Raw genomic sequence first — 18,903 nt, 5'->3', positions numbered from 1 at the left:
CTCCCTCCCGCTCTGCCTCCTCCGCACCTTTCCTGTGTCTGGTGTGGACGCACCTGTCACGGCCACTCCCAGCTCTTCTAGGTGCATGTTGCCAGGCATTTCTGCTTTGGTTTCTCACTCTGTGTTTTCAGATCGCACGCTTAACAATTTTTGTTCTGCGTTTCAGGATTCGGGAATATCTGGAAGAAAAAGAAAAGCAAGCACGTCTTTAACCGATGACGAAGGTCTGTCCCCCTCCCGGTGCTCTTGGCTGTCGGCAGGGCTCTCTGACAGTGCGGCTAGAAAGCTCGCTCCGCTCAGTGCCCCCAGGGTGTCGAGTATGGCCCTGCCTGGAAGAGTCAGTGGTTCAGAGGCTTGTGCTGTTGGGGGCTAGGTTCCTAGGTGGATGGTGGGGATTTTGCAATGAAGAAGTGAGGAGCTGGATTGTGAAGGAGGGAGGGTGTCGGATGCTGTGTGTATGTGTGTGTGCACGTGCACACATGCATGCTTTTTGTTTGTAGGGAGGAGAGGTGGTAGTGTTGAGGAGTTAGTGGGAAGGAAGGCCTGTTGTCATGAGGGCTCAGTTCAGATGGAGCGGTGGCCCGATGGTGGGTGGAGTTCTGCTGTGGGTGCTGGTGGCCTTTTCTCCACCAGGATTCGGGGGCAGAGGTGCAGGACAGGAGCTGAGCTCCGGGAATTTTCAGCTGGAGCCTCCAAAATGGCGATGGTGAATTCACAGTGATGCCATGTAAAGCGCTCGTGGGTTTTTCTGTAGTGCGCTCTGCAGGTGGACAAGAAGTTCCACGTCATTTCCTATTTTGGCCTGAATAGGTCTGTCATGTGATGAAAAACCAGGCTCTATTTCATACCCTGAAATGGAAGAGAAAGTGTAAAGCATGGTCCCTGGTTTTTTGCTCACTTAATATACTGTCATTTCCAGATTCAGCCTGAGAAATTAGAACTTAGTTTTAACTTCTGTAATAGCTGTGTGAAACAGTTCTGGAGCCTTGTAGTGTTTCATGAATAGCTGAAGAGAAGCTGACATGGAGTCTCTCTCTCTGACGTTTGGTGATGACATTTCAGTGGAAGATGAGGAGGAGACGATTGAGGAGGAAGAAGCGAATGAAGGGGTCGTGGATCACCAAACAGAGCTGTCTAATCTAGCCAAAGAAGGTAGGCTCTGAGCAGCTTACTGAAAGTGCTCTATTGAGCATTTGAGACATTATAAATGTTTAAGAGTAAGGTGTAAAAGCCCAAATATATTGCTTTTATTGTAGCCAACTACACTGCCCAGGGTTGGATAGAGTGTGGGGTAACCTTTTCCCAGAGGTGACTGCCAGCCTGAAACTTGCCTTTAGCATTTCTTTGGCTCAGTTTGTCCCCTTCCAGGCATGTAAATCCTGAACTATGGACAGCTTTGCTTGTATGTTGAAACTTTGTATACACAGAACCACTCTGGAGGCTCATCCGCTTGCTTTTCTCAGTTCTGGTCCCGATTTTTGTCCCCGGTGGTCATGTGTTGCTATAAATTCATTAATTCTCACTGCTGAAGTGTAGTGTGTATGTCCGTGTCCCAGGTTGTCAGTTGTACTGTTGGTGGGGGTGTTGGTGGTTCCCCTGCATTTTCCTGATAGACGGTGCTGTGTGCATCACTCTAGTGTTTCCTGTGCGCACGTGCAGGAACGTCTGCTTGGAGCAGAGGGGTTGGCTTGTAAGGCGTGCACACGTGAGGTGGTGTCCCATCACAGTTAGAGCAGTTGTCTCAGGCCCACATCTCAGGAGCACCTGTTCTTGTCAGCCTGTGGTGGGGGAGCATTGCCCACAAAGTGCAGTGTCTTCTTACCACTGTCTTTACCTGCTTGGTTTTGCATGTTCTTTCCTGTACTGACAGTGGGTGTTCTTCACATGTTCTGGACACATTTCCTTGTCAGTGACATTTGTTGTGGTGACCTTTTTCCAGTTGGTTTGGGGTGGATCTTCATTCTTTTTATGATGCCTTTTGAGAAATGAATGTTCTTAATCTTAGTGCAGTTGAGTTTGTCAGTGTTGATTAAAAAAACTTTCTTTAATCTCAAGATCAAAAGGATCTTTCCATATTGTCTAAAATTCTTTTGCTCTCATACTGATGTCTTTTCATTCACCACAAATTGATTTTGTCTCTAGTGTGAAATAAGAGTGCAGTTTCTTTTTTTTCCCCCCCAAATGGATTAGAGATTGTCCCAGTGCTACTTGAAATGGCCATCCTTCCTCAGTGATGCCCAGTGTCAACTCAGATATTAGGTTTTCTGATACGCACAGCTCTTTCTGGGACCTTTATTGTTTTGTAGGTCGGTTTGTACCAATACTACACTCTGTTGATTGTTATAGTTTTATAGTAATTCTTTTTTTATATAATACTTCTATTTTTTTAAATTTTTTTTTTTTTACTATTTTTGCTTGCACTGTGTCTTCATCACCATGCAGACTTTCTCGAGTTGCAGCGAGCAGGGACTGCTCTTTGTGGTTGTGTAGGCTTCTCATTGCAGTGGCTGCTCTTGTTGTGGAGCAGGGGCTTTAGTGCTCGGGTTCAGTAGTTGTGGCCCAGGGGCTTAGTTGCTCTGCAGCATGTGGAATCTTCCTGACCCAGGGGTGGAACCCATGCCCCCTGCCTTGACAGGTGGATTCTTATTCACTGTGCCACCAGGGAAGCCCTATAATAATTCTTGAGGTCTAGCTAGGTCAGGCCTTCTGCCTCATTCTTCTTTGAGGAGAGCCTTGACTATTTTGGGCTTATTTCAGATATGATTCAGAATCAGCTTATCAAGTTTCAGAGAACCGATTGGGGATTTTGATGTAAATGTAGTTGAGGTAGTGGGTGTTGGTGAGAACCATGTCTCTATGAAGAGCTTTTTAAAACTGTGATCAGATAGTCTTTCCATTTATGTAGGTCTCTTTAAATAGCTTCCACTAATGTTTTCTGGTTACATATCCTCATTTGATTTAGTTCTAGGTGCATTATATTTTTAAAAGTTGTAACAAATGGTCTGTTTTTAAGATTACATTTTAATTTTTTTGCTGGTGTATAGAAATGAAGTTGATTTTTATTTGTTGATCTTAAATCCAGCAACACTGCTGAATTCTCATGTTGCTTGAATATATACAACCTCTTCATCCCTAAAGAATAACATTCTTTCTGTATAATCTTGATCCTTTTATTACCATTTTTGCAATAAAGTGTAGCAACAAAAGTGCTGATGGTGGACACCTTTGGCTTGTTGTTGTTTTTTGTTTTTTGGCGGTACCGCACAACTTGTGGGATCTTGGTTTCCTGACTGGAGGTTGAACCCCGGCCCTCAGCAATGAAAGCGTAGAGTCCTGACCACTGGGCCACCAGGGAATTCCCTGGACTTTGACTTGTTCTTGACTTGAAAGGGGCGTCTTCACCTGGAAAGACAGTAGCTTGTGGTGGCTGGTCATGACTGGTTCACATTCAGTGTTCTGTTTCGCCTCTTAGTCTTTGAGCTTCACCTTGTCTACGTTCTTGTTGTCTTACGTTCTTTCTCCTTCTTTCTCATTCTGGTGTGCATCCTTGACTTGGTAGAGTCTGTTAACTTGAAGCTTTAGCTCCACCACCACGTCCTGTAGTGCAGGAATTGGAAACAGCCCAGCTGGGTGCTTCTGGCTTGGGTCTTGTGGAGATGCGGCCATCAGCAGGCCCAGCTTCCAGTCCATGCCCCGCCCCTCCAGCCACCCACAACTAGCTGGCTGGCTATTGGCAGGTGAGCCCCAGCCCCTTCACATAGGGACTTCTCTGGGGGTTTGTTCCAGCGTCCCCAGAACAGGGCGGCATGGTGGCTGGTCTCCCCAGAGGAGGTGGTCCATGAGCGTCTGCATCTCCTACAGCGGAGCCTTGTAAGCTACTCACTGTCATTTCAAGCCGTCTGGTGGTCACCTGGTTAGCCCTGACCACCAGGGGAAGCTGACCAGCCTGTGAGAGCCATGAATGATGTCACTGGGGGCACGTCTTCATCCTTCCACAGGGTGCCTCTTCCTGGCTGGGTCTCTTCTCATGCCCTTCACGAAACTTTCAACACTTTGTGTAGATGTGAATTTTTTAAAACTTTAATTCTAAGTATTTAAAATACTTTCTATCTAAAGAAGTATAGAAATGCTTTCTGAGTAGGATTTTTTTCTTCCATTATATCTGCAAGCTAGTTTTTATGTGTGAAAGCTGTTGATTCCATTAATTAAGTTTATTTTAAGACACCTTACTTATATATGGAATTTAGAAAGATGGTAATGATAACTCTATATGCAAAACAGAAAAAGAGACTCAGATGTATAGAACAGACTTGTGGACTCTGGGAGAAGGCGAGGGTGGGATGTTTCAAGAGAACAGCATCGAAACATGTATATCATCTAGGGTGAAACAGATCACCAGCCCAGGTTGGGTGCATGAGACCAGTGCTCGGGCCTGGTGCACTGGGAAGACCCAGAGGGATCAGGTGGAGAGGGAGGTGGGAGGGGGGACCGGGATGGGGAATACATGTAAATCCATGGCTAATTCATTTCAATGTATGACAAAAACCACTGCAATGATGTAAAGTAATTAGCCTCCAACTAATAAATAAATGGAAAAAAAAAGACACCTTACTAAATTATCTAATTGATGAAGTAGTTTTTCCGTTGTTTCTCCTGTTTTTTGTTCCTACTTTGATAGCCACTCTATGACGTATATGCACATTTCCCTTTATTTTGTTATGAAGACATTCAGACAACCAAAGAAATAAAGAACCTTTTTATAAACACCCATGTACCTACCACCTCTCTTCCACAATTTCTTCTGCTTGGCTTTATCACATATCTACCTGTCAGTCTCTTGTGATGAACAGTTTAAATTGTGAGCAAATCTAGTCACTGGAATATTAGTCTTAAACAGGTAGTGCCTTTCCTACTGCTCTTTTAGGGTACTTCTTCTCTATGGCATTTCTTATTTTGACCACCAATTTTATTGACATACAGTAAATATGAAGAAAAGCTTATAGTGTCACAGATACCTAGCTCACAGTTCTTTGCCTTGTTTTATACGTAACACCATGTGGAACTGTGTTTGAACATGAACCTGAAGTCCCAGTTTCCAGTTACTTCCCCAGACAGACTCATGGAAGTGGGAAATAATGACATTAGAGGGCATGACATTTAAAGCCCTTCAACTTTTCATACTGGTTACCAGAAAAATAAGCCTGTTTATACCACCACCGGCAGTGTTGAGAGTATTTGACTCAGTGTATTGGTCCGGCATTACAGTTTTTAAGATGGTTGCTGGTGTGATAGAGGACCAGTTGTGCACTGGTTTCTGGAGAGGTTCAGTTAAATACTTCATGAGCCCTTAATAGTATTTTTTGAGTGTGAAAGCTCCATATCCCTTGCCCACTGTAACTGGGGCTTTAGTTTGCTGTGTTATTTGATCAATTAGGGTAAGCTCTTTATACAGAAAGGCTAATAGTCTTTAATCATCCTTTTTGAACATTTTTTACTCTTGACTTTTATTTGATGTTTTGTATTTTTATGTGTCATCTCCACCAATTATTTCCATTAGTAGTATTTTTATATTTTCACTTCTTAATCTATAGGTTTTATGTACATTTATTAGGTTGTATTTGGGTTATTTTAGGAGTATTCTTTTATGAATAAAAGTTGAGTTTCTCATTTCACAGATCCTTACTTAAAGAAAATGTCTTATACTTTGTATCAGTAATGGGCAATCATTATTAGCTTTTTAAAAATTCAAAGTGCTTTTAGAAAATACACACTCTTCTCAAGGAATTATTTTAAAGTCAGGGAAAGGAATATACAGTTGAGCCTTGAGCAACACAGGTATGAATTGCGTGGGTCCACCTACACGTAGATTTTTTTTTTTCCAGTAGTAAAGACTACAATGTCTGTGATCCGTGGTTGGTCAGGTGTGAAGAAACCTCTTACGAGGAGGGCTGGGAGTCATACTCTTATTTTCCTCTGCAGAGTCAGCACCCCAACCCCTGAGTTGTTCAAGGCAACTGTGTGTGAAAGGGCCCTTCTCCCAAAGGGCCTTTCTTCCCAGCTGACACTGTTTGTATAAAATAATCTTTCTCCCTGCAATCCTTTCCAGCTGAATTACCCTTGATCGATTTGATGAAGTTGTATGAAGGTGCCTTTCTGCCAAATTTCCAGTGGCCCCAACCTAAGCCTGACAGTGAGGAGACAAGTGAAGAAGAAGGTCTGTCTTTGAAGAATTTAGCTTTGAAAACAAAAGCCAAAATACCAAACAGAGGAAGGGCACTTAAAATAGAATTTAAGAATTACCTTTACCTTTTTGAGTCTGATGAAAGAAAAAGTTGAAAATATATTTAATGTAAAGTTTACATTAATAGTATTATTAAATTCTGTGCTTTTTATTTTTATTGGTCAACTTAGCATAGTTATCAGAACATTTGATCAAGTTGTGAACAGTGTAGAAACAGTCTTCTCCAGATTGTATGTCACCTCGATTTTATCATGTTTATCCAGGCTGCGCTATGCTTGTTTAATTTAGCACACCCATTTTAAGGTCTTTACCTGACTTTTATTGAATGTTCCAAGCAGGTTCATAGACTATGCTCCATAGAGTCTACTACTTGTTTTCACCCCACCTGTTCTGGTTGGTAGACATGGTTGCCTGTGGGGGGTGGTGGGCGAGGGAGGGGCCCAGAGGAATTCTGTGGGGATACAAGGGCCTTCCGGACCCCTCGGTGCAGCCGGACTCAAGGAGGGGCTGCTGGCCCCCTTGCCCAGACTCAGATGCTTCTGATCCTTCCTTTCTTGATGGCAGAGGTACAGTCTCTGAACCCTTAGAGGCCATGAGTCTGTGAGTGGTACTAGCTCTAATGCTGTGCAGATGTTTTCCAGTTTCACCCAGTGGCCTTCCAGAGTGCTCCTTCAGACTCTGTAAGAGTTCGTATCTGTTTATCTGAAGAGCATTGTTAGCTGTATAAAGGTGGATTGAAAACAAACTTGCTGCTTCGTTTTGTATTTGAAATATTTGAGTTCTGTTGACTCCTTTTTTCTTTTCTCTTTTTTCTTCTTTTCCTTCTCCTTTCATTCTTTTTTTATTTCTTTTTCTTTTCATGCTAAGTGGGCTCGTAATATTATCACAGCATCTCTGACCCCACAAATCCCGTTTTCCCATTGATCACAGACATGGAAGACTGCCCAGGGGACCGGGAGAGTCGGAAGGATGTGGTTCTCATTGATTCGCTCTTCATCATGGACCAATTTAAAGCTGCAGAGAGAGTGATTGTCGGGAAACCTCATACCAGGGACATCGCAGAAGTGACCGCTGTGGCTGAAGCCATCCTGCCCAAGGGCAGCGCTCGGATCAGCACTGCGGTGAGGCTGCACCCTTCGTGAGGGATGGTATCCCTGTGAGGGGAAGATTCCTCCTTCTAAAACAGCTCTTCCTCGCAGTGGCAGAAGTTGTCAGGAAAAACAATCACTGATGTTTCCTTTTCTGTTATCTATGAATCACCTTTGTGGCCTTCCAGTAGGCTTATCCTGTGACTGCTCTGACTTCACTTTGGAGGAAGAATTGTAATGGTTCTCCTGAAATGTGTGTGTTGGCCCGTCTGCCCCACAGGTGAAGTTGAATGCCCCGGCCCTGCTGTATGGCGCCCTCAGGGATTACCAGAAGATTGGCCTGGACTGGCTGGCCAAACTCTACCGCAAGAACCTCAATGGCATATTGGCAGATGAAGCTGGGCTTGGGAAAACAGTGCAGATCATTGCCTTTTTTGCTCACCTAGCCTGTAATGAAGGTAAGAGCCTGTCGTTGTTAAAATAGTTTGTATTTGCTGAGACTGAAGCATGGGTGGTACATCTAGCTTGAGGGTGGGGGGGAGGCCTTTTTTCTCAGTTCCTTTTGCTCAGTTCCTTTTTCTCCTTTTTTCTCAGTCTCCTTTTTCCACACTCTGATCCAGGACTTGAGAGAATAGAGCTTAGAAGCACTCATCTCTGGAGCCAACAAAACTTTCATTCATAATAGATACTATATCAAGTAACTCACGAGTTCTCTAAGTCTAATGTAATACAGGATCCAGCCGGCTGTGACTGAGGCTTTGTGACTTCCAGGGTTCTGCTGCCCACCAGTGTGGATGGCAGAGCAGGCAGCAGGGCCTCTGTGCTACTTCTCATTGGCATGAGTCCTTTTGGCCGGGCGCTGACTGCAGTCTGCCCCTGGGCTGATTGGGGAGTGGCCCTCCTGGTAATTTCAGTAGCACTGCCCTCCTGTCTCTCTGCTGGATCCTGCCACCCACAGGGCTTCTTTCCCAGAAGAGTTTCATGCGAGTAGCCTGGAGCCCTGTGAGGGCTCCACATCTGCACAGCAACAGAAGGTCGGGGTGTCTGCTGCCCCCATAGGAGGCTGTGCCCTCTACCCTAAATGTCCGCTTTCTCAGCCCTTGCCTCTTTGAACTCACATGGAAGTTCAGCTTCGCACTCTTCACCACCCTTCGTGCCCGCGGGGCTGCAAACGAGTCTGTGCCCATGTCTCTAACCAGAACAGGGGCTTGTGGGCTTCTCCCAAAGGAAGGGTCCGCTGGCACCTGGGGTAGAGTGATGGAGGGCAACAGAAGCTCATGCATGTTCCAGCACTTAGTCAACGCCCAAGGACCCTTCTCTGTGTCAGTGCTTTAGAGGCAGGGCGGGACCGCTCGAGCTGGAAGAGTTGACATCCTGAGCTGCTGGGTGGAGGTTCCTTCAGCCCAGGAGTGGTTTCTTCCTCTGTGGCCCCTCTGGATTCTGACACAGTTACCTTAGCGTCCTCAGTGAATAACTCTGCCTTGCCTTTAGTTTTGAAAGCTTACGTTTAATACAAGTGCATCAACTTCGGGACCTTTTTTTCTTGTGTTAATATGTTTATTTTTGACCCAATACCATGAAGTGTTCAGTGTAGTACTTTAAAATCGGTTTTAATTATCTCAAGATAGAAAAGCTACCATGTCTCTTGTCTAGTTTAGTTGAAAAAAATGTTTCTTATTATATTTATAATAGTGTGAAATTGGAAGCAACATACACTTCCAAAAATAGGGGATTTTATCTCATTAGTTGAACAAACAAATGACTCAGTTATTCATTCTATAGGTGCTTACCTAGTATCTACCCCATTCCAGGTATGTTGTAGTCAGTCGCAGGGGCTGCAGCTGTGACCAGAACAAAGCGCCCGCCCCCCTCAGGAGGCCCGCAGCAGGCACAGTGACTGAGGATGCAGCATATTGGCACTGTACCGTGTGCCTTGCAAGGCCTTTGAGCAAGGGCCTGAGAATGCCATGGCCACCTGAGTGCGGGGCTTGGGGAGGGGGGCGGTGGGTGCAGAGGTTGAGGGTTGCTGGTGTGTCCACGGGGCAGTATTGGGGCTGGTGTGGGGACTGGAGGGTGCAGAGCCAGGAAGGCCCATCTGCTGGCCAGGTGGGGGCCTCGGTCTTCCTCCGTAGAGGTTTGTGCCACTGCTGTGTTGGAGGAGTCCCTCGGCAGCTTGGTGCTGGGAACAGACTGACGGGCCAGCTGCCGGGGAGCTTGGCGAGTTGGAGGAGAGGCAGGTGCTTGGTGGTCCTAGCGGGCTCTGCAGGGTGGGTGGGTGAGCCTCTGCCACCTGCTCCGCTTCTGCACGGGCAGACCGAGGATGGCTCACCCTGGATGTGGCTCCCCGTCTGCCCTCACCCCAGGGGGCCCAGTGTCCTTGGGTTCATCACTGAGTAACCGTAAAACTGTGTGCCACTTCCTCAAGAATGGTGGGAGTTCCAGGAGAGTTTGAGGGGTTCTGATAAGTTCACACAATTAAAATTTCTCATAAACTCATCACTTTCTTTTCTTTTTAAAGTAAAACAACAGGCTGCAGCTCTCCACATGCACCTGCTTCCATCCCCAGTGGTGACCACTCTGGGCAGTCTGGGGTGTGTCCTGCCCCGCTTCAACCAAGTGTCAACAGACATGTTCACAAACACAGTTGTGGACACTCTGCTCCTCTCCAGAAGTGGAACAATATGCTAAATGCTAGTGGAAAAAAAAAATCTTGTTTTTCACTGGGAGGAAAGGGTCAATGGGGTTGGTTTGCATTTCTATACGCGTGAAGTCCTGCCTTTCAGAGTTTATTGTCTGCTTGTGTTTTTTCCTTTGTGAAATTTCTCTCTCTCTTTTTCTTTCTTGACTGCCACACAGCTTATGGGATCTTAGTTTTCTGACCAGGGATTGAACTTGGACCCTCAGCACTGAAGGTGCAGAGTCTTAGCCACTGTACTGCCAGGGAATTCCCATCCTTTCTGAAATTTTAATTCACTTCCTTGTTCATTTTCCTCTTGGCTGGTGTTTTTCCTTCATTTAATTGAAGTATATTTGATTGACATTATTGTGTTAGTTTCAGGTGTACAGCAAAGTGATTCAGTGTTATATGTATATTTTTTTCAGGTTATATATATTTTTATATATACTTTTTAGATTCCAAATATAAGTTATAACATAAAAAAAAAATAAGTTATAACATAATGTTTGTTTCTCTCTGACTTACTTCACTCAGTTTGATAATATCTAGGTCCATCCATGTTGTTGCAGATGGCATTATATCATTCTTCTTTTTTAATGGCTGAGTAGTAGTCCATTGTGTGTGTGTGTGTGTGTGTCCACACACATAAACCACATCATCTTTGTCATTCGTTGACAGACATTCACATTTCTTCCTTGTCTTGACTGTTGAAATAGTGCTTCTGTGGACATTGGATGCAGTATCTTTTCTTTCTTTTTTTATTTAATATTTTTTCTTTTTATTGGAGTACAGTTGCTTTACAATGTTGTATTATTTTCTACTGTACAGTGAAGTGAATGTTTTATATATATATACACATATATCCTATCTTTTTTGGATTTCCTTCTCGTTTAGATCGCCACAGAATATTGAGTAGATTTCCCTTTCCTGCAGTAGATCTTCATTAATTTCTATTTTATACATAGTATAAACCCAACCTCACAATTCATTCCTCCCCACCCCCCTCTCCCCTTGGTGTCCATATGTTTGTTCTCTGCATTTGTGCCTTATTTCTGCTTTGCAAATAAATTCTTTTGTATCAGTATTCTAGATTCAACATTATACAATATTATAGGATATTTGTTTTTCTCCTCCTAGCTTCCTTCACTCTTTTCTAATTAGAGATTTCTCTGGATATATACCCAGGGGTGGCATTGCAAGATCTTGTGGTGGAGCTCTGTTTTTAGTCTTTTTAAGGAACCTCCAAGGAGCACCTGTTTTCCACAGCAGTTGCACCAATTTATATTCCCACCAACAATGTAGGAGGGTTCCCTTTTCTCCACACCTTCTCCAACTTTTATTGCTTATAGACTTTTCTCTTTGGCTACGCTGTGTGGCATGTGGGATATTAGTTCCCTGACTAATGTGCCTGCTGCATTGGAAGCATGGAGTCTTAACCACTGGACTGCCAGGGAAGTCCCGCTTGTAGACTCTTTGATGATGGCCATTCTGACCAGAGCGAGGTGGTACCTCACTGTAGTGTTGATGTGCACTTCTCTAATAATGAGCAGTGCTGAGCATATTTTCAAGTTTCTGTTGGTTATCTGTATGTCTTCTTCAGAGGAATGTCTGTTTAGGTCTTATGTGCATTTTTTGATTGAGGTGTTTGTTTTCTTGGTATTGAGTTCTATGAACTGTTTATATGTTTTGGATGTTAACCCTTTGTCAGTCATGTTGTGTGCATATATTTTCTTCCATTTGGATGATTCTTTTTAAGGATCAGTATAACACTTTGCATATGAGCTGTTATGAATATAGATGTGTGCGTTACAGATATTTTTTCCAAGTCTGCCATTCCTGATTTTTAACTTGGTTTAGGTTTCTTTTATAGCACGGGAGTTGAAATTTATGTATGTATTACTCGAGTAATTTAAACAGCCTTACTTTTCTGGAGAATGAGATTGAAACTGTGTGGTTTGGGATGGGTTGGGATGGTTTGGGTGTGTTCTGACTAGCAGTTGGCAACCGTCATGAGCATGAGTGTTGGACCAGTGCCCATAGCATGGGGGTGACGGCAGGCCATGCTGTGTAGGGGGGCTTGGTGAGCTCTGGGTGCAGGGCTCCTGCCTGAGGTTTCTTCCTTTCTGAGCATCGTTTTGTGTAGATGAGGGTTCTTCTCCCACTTACATTAGTGGTCCATGGTTTTGAATAAATCTCATTTTACTGGGCGCTTACTTATTCAGCACCTTTGTGGAGTGTACCCTGTGGCAGCGCTGGGAGTGGGGACGCAGCATGTTTTCCTACTCTGCAGGAAGGACAGAGGAGAACCCTCTGTTCCTGGTGATGCCAGCTCTATCATGCCTGGGCTCCCCCACACACCTGCTCACCGGGCACAGTGCTGGGCGCCTGGACTGGACACAGGGCTTTTGTTACAGAGGAAACTTCTGTCTCCTGTGTAGGCAACTGGGGCCCTCACCTTGTCGTTGTGAGGAGCTGCAACATACTCAAGTGGGAGCTGGAGTTGAAGCGTTGGTGTCCGGGGCTCAAAACGCTCTTGTATGTTGGCAGCCATAGAGAACTCAAGGCAAAGAGACAGGTATGTTATTTTAAACGTGAAATAGAATGAAACAGAAAACTATCTTAATTTCTGTAGAAAGCAAACTTCAAAGTGTTAGCATGTGCTTCTTAGTGTAATTATTGTAAATCACTCATTTGCAAGACTCCAGACCTTGTAGTTGTCTGGACTTGGAGCTCCTGGAAGCAACAGACCATACCTAGTAAACTGGCCTGCAGGGTTTCCCTGGAGGGCTTATGCTTACCTCCCAGAAGTGAAGGGACACCCCCACCCCCCAGAGCTCAGGTAGTCTCTGGAGGGGCTGCCATCCTTTTAAACCACAGATCTGTTGGTTATCATAGTCAGAAATGAGAAATTGTGATACATCCTGAGTTCTGAATTATAAATCCATAAGTAATTCCCATGGACGTGTTTACAAGGAGTATTTGTGACAAACAGAAGAGCTTCTGACAAATTTGGACTTGTATGTTTCTGTTTTCTGCCCAGTAGTTTCTAGTACTAGATTCTAAGTAAATGTTCCAGATCACAGTTATTCATTGAAGAGAAAAATTTGGCTTATGGTTAAAGTCAACTGTGTTGAGTAGTATTTACTGAAAAAGTGTCTTTTCTTTAAGGTGTCTCTTCTTGGCTTTTTCTTTTTTATTTTTACTGTCTCTGGTTATTGCTTTTTAAAACCTTAAATGTAATTAGTTGCAACATAGCTATTCATGTTTCCTGTCAGCTTCTGAATATATGTTTCCTTCACTAAGATTATATACCATGAAAACAAGCCCCACTTCAGGACACTGTGTGCTAATATATTTTCCAAAAGCAATTGTTAATGCCCCCAAAGCAGTTTCTTAATTTGTCCACACGAGGGCTTTCGCCTTCTAGAGAAAAAAGATCCTAAAAATATAAACGGCCGTTTTCTCTGTGGTGGCAGCAAGTTATTAAGAAAAAGGAGTGGAGTGACAGTGATGGGGACAGGGTGAGTAGGGGGTGAGTCCTCTCCAGGCGGCTTGCTCCTGAGCAGGTGGTGAGGCCTGGCTTGTGTGCTGCAGGAGTGGACGGAGCCCAACAGCTTCAACATCTGCATCACGTCCTACAAGCAGTTCTTCAAGGGCTTCGCGTCCTTCACGCGGGTGCGCTGGAAGTGCCTGGTCGTCGATGAGATGCAGCGTGTGAAGGGCATGACTGAGCGGCACTGGGAGGCCGTGTTCACCCTGCAGAGGTCTGACTGCCCCTGCGTGTGCCCCGTGCTCTGTGTTGCTGATGTAAAGGTTCTTTGGAGGAACTGTAGGGAATTGCAGTTCCCCCAAATGGCCTTTCAGCTGCAAAGACTCCCCCTCACCTCTGTCCCAGCACTTGAGGGCTGAGGAGACCCAAAGCTCTTGCTTAATTCAGTTCATTAACACATATGCGCATGCGTGTGCAGGCTCCACGGTCACCGTCCCTCTCCTTGAGTATTGTCAGAGCGATTCTGTGCCCAGCCTGAGTCGTCTCTCCACTTCTGCTCAGCCAGCAGCGCCTGCTCCTCATCGACGCGCCCCTGCACAACACCTTCCTGGAGCTGTGGACCATGGTGCACTTCCTCATCCCGGGTATCTCCAGGCCCTACCTGCACTTCCCCCTGAAGGCCCCCAACGAGGAGAACCAGGACTACTACCACAAAGTGGTCATCCGGCTGCACCGGGTATGCGGCCGCGGGCCCCCAACGTAGTGTGGATGTGACACCGTCTTTGGAAAGGAAACAATGGAGCGTGCTCTCTTTTCAGGTGACACAGCCCTTCATTTTGCGGAGAACTAAGAGAGACGTGGAGAAGCAGCTGACGAAGAAATACGAGCATGTCCTCAAGTGCCGCCTCTCCAATCGACAGAAGGCCTTGTACGAGGATGTCATCCTGCAGCCGGGGTGAGTGTGTGCCCCACCACCCTCTCTGCTCGCAAGGAGCAGGGCCCCCTCTGGTCTCTCAGAACGCTTCTTTTCGGGAGATGGGCATCTGGAGCTGGAGGCCACGCTCCTCTCAGGCTCAACAGTCCTGTCTCCTCCCTGGTCCCGTCAGAAGTTCTGCCCATAGCCGGCCCAGGAGGAGCATGGCATTGCGCCAGTGTGCAAGGACTCGTGTGGAGGCAGGGTATTCCTTCCTCGACCCAGACAGACCCCTGGGCTCTTCAGGACGCCTGCCCTGGCGCTCTTTGGGGGCATGCCATGGAGAGTGCCCCCACGTCTAACCCATGCCCTGGCTCTCTGGCCTCCCATACTCTCTCATGGGGCGGTGAGTGAATCTCAGAACCACAACCTCGTGGAGGTGGGTTGGCATGTGGCAGATTTACTCAGCAGGTCAAGGGGATGCACCAGCCGTGCGTTGGTAGAATGGGGACAGCAGCGGGGAGAAGCCCGGCTGGCATGTGCTCGCACCCCTGGCAATGCGCTTGTCTCTTCCTGCGCATGCGCAGAACCCAGGAAGCGCTGAAGAGCGGGCACTTTGTGGACGTGCTGAGCATCCTCCTGAGGCTGCAGCGGATCTGCAACCACCCTGGACTGGTGGCACCCCGGCTCCCGGAGTCCTCCTACACAGCAGGGCCGCTGCAGTACCGCTCCGCCTCGCTCGTCCTGAAGGCGCTCGACAGAGACTTCTGGAAGGTACAGAGAGGGTGCCCAAGGGGTCTCCATTGAGCTCTGTTCCAGGCGCTTCTGGACGTAAGTGTCCGCTAACTTGTGTCCTGCATTCTGCACTGCCGGATGCTGGGCAGCATCAAGGGGCGTTTGTGATGGGCCTTGCCCTGGACCCAGAACCTGCTTTGGAATGGACCTGAGGGGCGGGCCCACGATGTGAAGGGTAGATTGAGGGTTTTCCTCCCTGGCTGTTGGCTCGTGAGCAGCAGCAGAGTGTGTGAAGGAGAGCAGGACTCAGAACTGCAGGACCCTTTGGGTGTCTTCATAGGTGTAATTTAGGGGTAGGGACCCAGGTCTTTCTATTAAAATATTAGTAGCTATACCTAGGGCTTCCCAGGTGGCACAGTGGTAAACAATCCACTGTGGGTTTGATCCCTGGGTTGGGAAGAGCCCCTGGAGAAGGACATGACAACCCACTCTGGTGTTTTTGCTTGGAAAATCCCATGGACAGAGGAGCCTGGCAGACTATAGCCCTTGGGGGTTGGAAGGAGTTGGATACAGCTAGCAACTAACCATACACACACAACTATCCCTAGGTGGCGAAATTTGGTTATTTTTTTAACCAAAAAAAAATAGTTGTATACCTTTCTGTGTTTGAATTTGGGGGTAATGAAAGTTTTTGAAAACCCCAAATTTTAAAACAGATTTGGATAGGTCAGGTGATTCCGAGCACAAGTATGCTGAGCTCACGGGTCTCAGCGAGGTGGGGACATGCCCTCGGGGACTGGCATTTCTACTCTGGCTTCCACCCAGGAGACTGAGAGCTTGACCTGACCAGCCAGGCCACTGGCAGGCTAGTGCCTGAGTTCCCCTTTGCTGCCTCTACCCCGGAGGACCAGGGATCAGGTCTCACAGACACCGAGGAACGGGAACTAGCTCTGTGGCCTGGATAGACTTGTGCACGTTTAGCACATGACCCTGGGGCCAAATCGTTGGGGGTGGAGGTCCCGGCTCTGCCTCGTCAGGGGTGCGGCCTTGGGTGCTCAGTTGGCCTTGGTCTCCTCACCACACCAGGCACTTGTGAGGAGTCAGTTTATGTACGTGATGGTCTGAAGAAGGGGCCGGGTGGTGAGTTAGTGTGAGGGATGTTGTGCTACCACTGTCATCACTGCTCTTAATGTAGGGATGTGTTCTTTGTTGAGTTAGAGAAAACCTGATCCATGAGGAATAAAAATGAGTTAGAAGCAGGTTACCTGAAGATACTGCTTGGGTGGGGAGATGTTTCATGAATGGAAGTTTTTATGTTGTGTTTTCGTTTTCAAAACAGCTTAGTTGAGATAATTCACTACCATAAAGCTCACTGTTCTGAAATGTACAGTTTGTTGGTTTTAGTATATTCACAGAATTGTGCAAGCATCACAACTAATACTAGAACATTTCATTGCCTCAAAGAAAATCCACACACACTGTCACTCCCATTCTCCCTCCCTGTCCCTGCTACCCACCTGTGTCTGACCCTGTGGATTCATCCGGTCCAAATATTTCACATCAGTGGCTTACTTCACTGAGCGTAGTGTTTTCAGAGTTCATCCATGTTGCATCATGTGTCATAATCTCTTTCCTCTGTTGTCTGGATAGACCACATTATGTTAATCTGTCTACCAACTGATGGACACTTAAGTGGTTTACACCTTTTTGGTCACTGAGTGCACATTCATGTACAAGTTTTGTGTGGGTGTGGGACTTCCTTCCTGTGGGGCTCTCTTCTTGTGGGCACATGTGTGACAGGTGAAAAATTGTGGGGTCATGTGTTGATCCATATTTAACCTTTAGATGAATTGCCAGACTATTTTCCACAGTAGTTGCTCAGTTTCCCATCCCTATCCATGTGTGAGGGGATGAGGGCTTTCATGTCTCCACTTCTTTGCCCACACCTGCTGTCTCTCCTCTTTGATTCCTGCCATCCTGGTGGGAATGAGAAAGTCCCAAGAGAAGAACAGGAATAGCAAGCTTCCCCAGGCCTCTGGACACAGAGACATCCACATGCCCACCACACCCGCACCAGTACACTGGGGTCTCTTCCCAGCTCTGCCTTGACAACACCAAGCATCTCCATCTGCTTAGACCAGCATCTCCCAGGCTCGTTCCTCTCCACTGCTGAGTCTGTTCTAAGTGCCACCCTCTTCTTTCCCACCTGCCTCTCGGGATGACAACATGCCATCACTCCCATGTTAATGATGGGGAACTTGAGACTTCCCTGTCGTCCAGTGGTTAAGATTTTACCTTCTAATGTAGGGAGTGTGAGTTCAATCCTTGGTCAGGAGCTAAGATCTCACATGTTTCATGGCCAAAAATCCGGAACATAAAACAGAAGCAATATTGTAACAAATTCATTAAAGACTAAAAATGGTCCATATCCAAAAAAAAAAAAGCGGACCCGAGCACACCACGTCCCGCCGGGTGCCTCTCAGGAATATGGCCAGTCGGGGCCTGTCCTTCCCAGTTTGGAATCCACTTTGATTCCTAGTCAGTTATTTTTTCTCCTGCCTCATGTAGCAAAATTGTTTTCTTTATTTTCCTTAGGAAACGGACCTTTCTATATTTGATCTTCTTGGCTTAGAAAATAAAATGACTCACCACGAGGCAGAACTGCTGGGTAAGAAGAAGGTGACGAGGAAACTCTTTGAGGAGCTGTTCACTGCGCCGCCGCCGTCAAGCAGGCCGGCGGCCGTCAGACTGAAGCCCAGCAGGTATGTGGTATGGTGTGGAGCAGCACTTCCTGCTCACCGGCTGCCTCTGGCTGTGGTTTGTGGGGTCCGGGTGGCATCCCCTCTTCCTCCTGCTGAAAGAGACCCTGGCCTCTCAGAACTGGGATGACTGGGTTTGAGTTCCACACGAGAACTTGGGCTACAGTTTGTGAAGAGAAAGGATAATCCTCTAATCTGGTTATCTGCTTCTCCTGGAAATGCCCAGGTGTGCTTGGTTTTTGGGATAAACAGCAGGTGTGGACAGGCCAGTGTGGCCGCTCGGCTGCCTGAAGAGTAGCCCTTTCATCATTTCGGAGAAGCACTGGGCTTTGGGCGGGCTCTCCGTGGGGAGGCGGTCAGAGATGGGGCAGTCAGACTGCGTGTAACCTGGTGCAGGCTCTAGTGGCAGCCGTCAGAGTAGGAGGGCAGAGGAGGGTACTGTGGGGGCAGGTTTGGGGTCCCTGAGTGCTGTGGGGGTGGGGCCCTGAGGTCTGGCAGAGACTCCACCTTGGCTACAGCATCGGGGGCGAAAAGGGACATCTTGCAGGTGCCATGAGACTAGTCGGAGCAGGCACCCTAGATGATGAACTCAAAACACAGATGACTTGAAGTAGGCGAGGTAGGCTAAATCCATGAGTTGGATTTATGCAAAATTCTGGGCACCAGTCAGAAACAAAGGAAAAAGCAGGTTGGTGATTTAGGGAGAAAAGGGCCAGCTCTGCAGTTGGCAGCCTGTTCTTACTGCCTTCTTGACGACTTGGGTCCGACCACCCTGCCCTCAGCTGCCTTGCCTGCACTCGCAGGAGCCTGCAGCCCTCAGTTAAATACAAAACTGGGCAGTGAAGCCAGAGTCCTCTCTGGGCTGGTACAGCCTCATTTAGTTGCTCCTGCTGGCTGTCTCCACCTGTTGCATTGCACAGGGGTTTTGAAAATACAAAATTCCTGCCATTATGGTTTCTAGGTGAAAGAAACATGAAGAGCACGTTGCCTTGTGATAAAG

The 18,903-nt window shown here is 46.7% G+C and overlaps 1 protein-coding gene across 12 annotated transcripts in view; it reads left to right on the top strand.

Annotated features, from left to right (window-relative positions):
* EP400 (E1A binding protein p400) overlaps positions 1–18,903 on the top strand; it is a 108,869-nt gene that overhangs the window by 44,375 nt on the left and 45,591 nt on the right. For 11 of the 12 annotated variants that reach the window (XM_070475020.1, XM_070475017.1, XM_070475019.1 and 8 more), the window contains 11 exons: positions 167–224; positions 1,063–1,152; positions 6,107–6,214; positions 7,172–7,362; positions 7,610–7,787; positions 12,445–12,581; positions 13,601–13,770; positions 14,058–14,232; positions 14,315–14,451; positions 14,997–15,183; positions 17,740–17,906. In XM_070475020.1, coding sequence (XP_070331121.1) covers positions 167–224; positions 1,063–1,152; positions 6,107–6,214; positions 7,172–7,362; positions 7,610–7,787; positions 12,445–12,581; positions 13,601–13,770; positions 14,058–14,232; positions 14,315–14,451; positions 14,997–15,183; positions 17,740–17,906 — 1,598 coding nt within the window. The remainder of the gene's footprint in view (positions 1–166; positions 225–1,062; positions 1,153–6,106; positions 6,215–7,171; positions 7,363–7,609; positions 7,788–12,444; positions 12,582–13,600; positions 13,771–14,057; positions 14,233–14,314; positions 14,452–14,996; positions 15,184–17,739; positions 17,907–18,903) is intronic. The other variant, XM_070475021.1, reaches the window with a different exon arrangement.

This window comes from Odocoileus virginianus, chromosome 12 (genome assembly GCF_023699985.2).
Source record: "Odocoileus virginianus isolate 20LAN1187 ecotype Illinois chromosome 12, Ovbor_1.2, whole genome shotgun sequence".
Taxonomy (NCBI): Eukaryota; Metazoa; Chordata; class Mammalia; order Artiodactyla; family Cervidae; genus Odocoileus; species Odocoileus virginianus.
The sequence above is the reverse complement of the archived record's forward strand: the minus strand, read 5'-3'. Positions and strand labels throughout refer to the sequence as shown.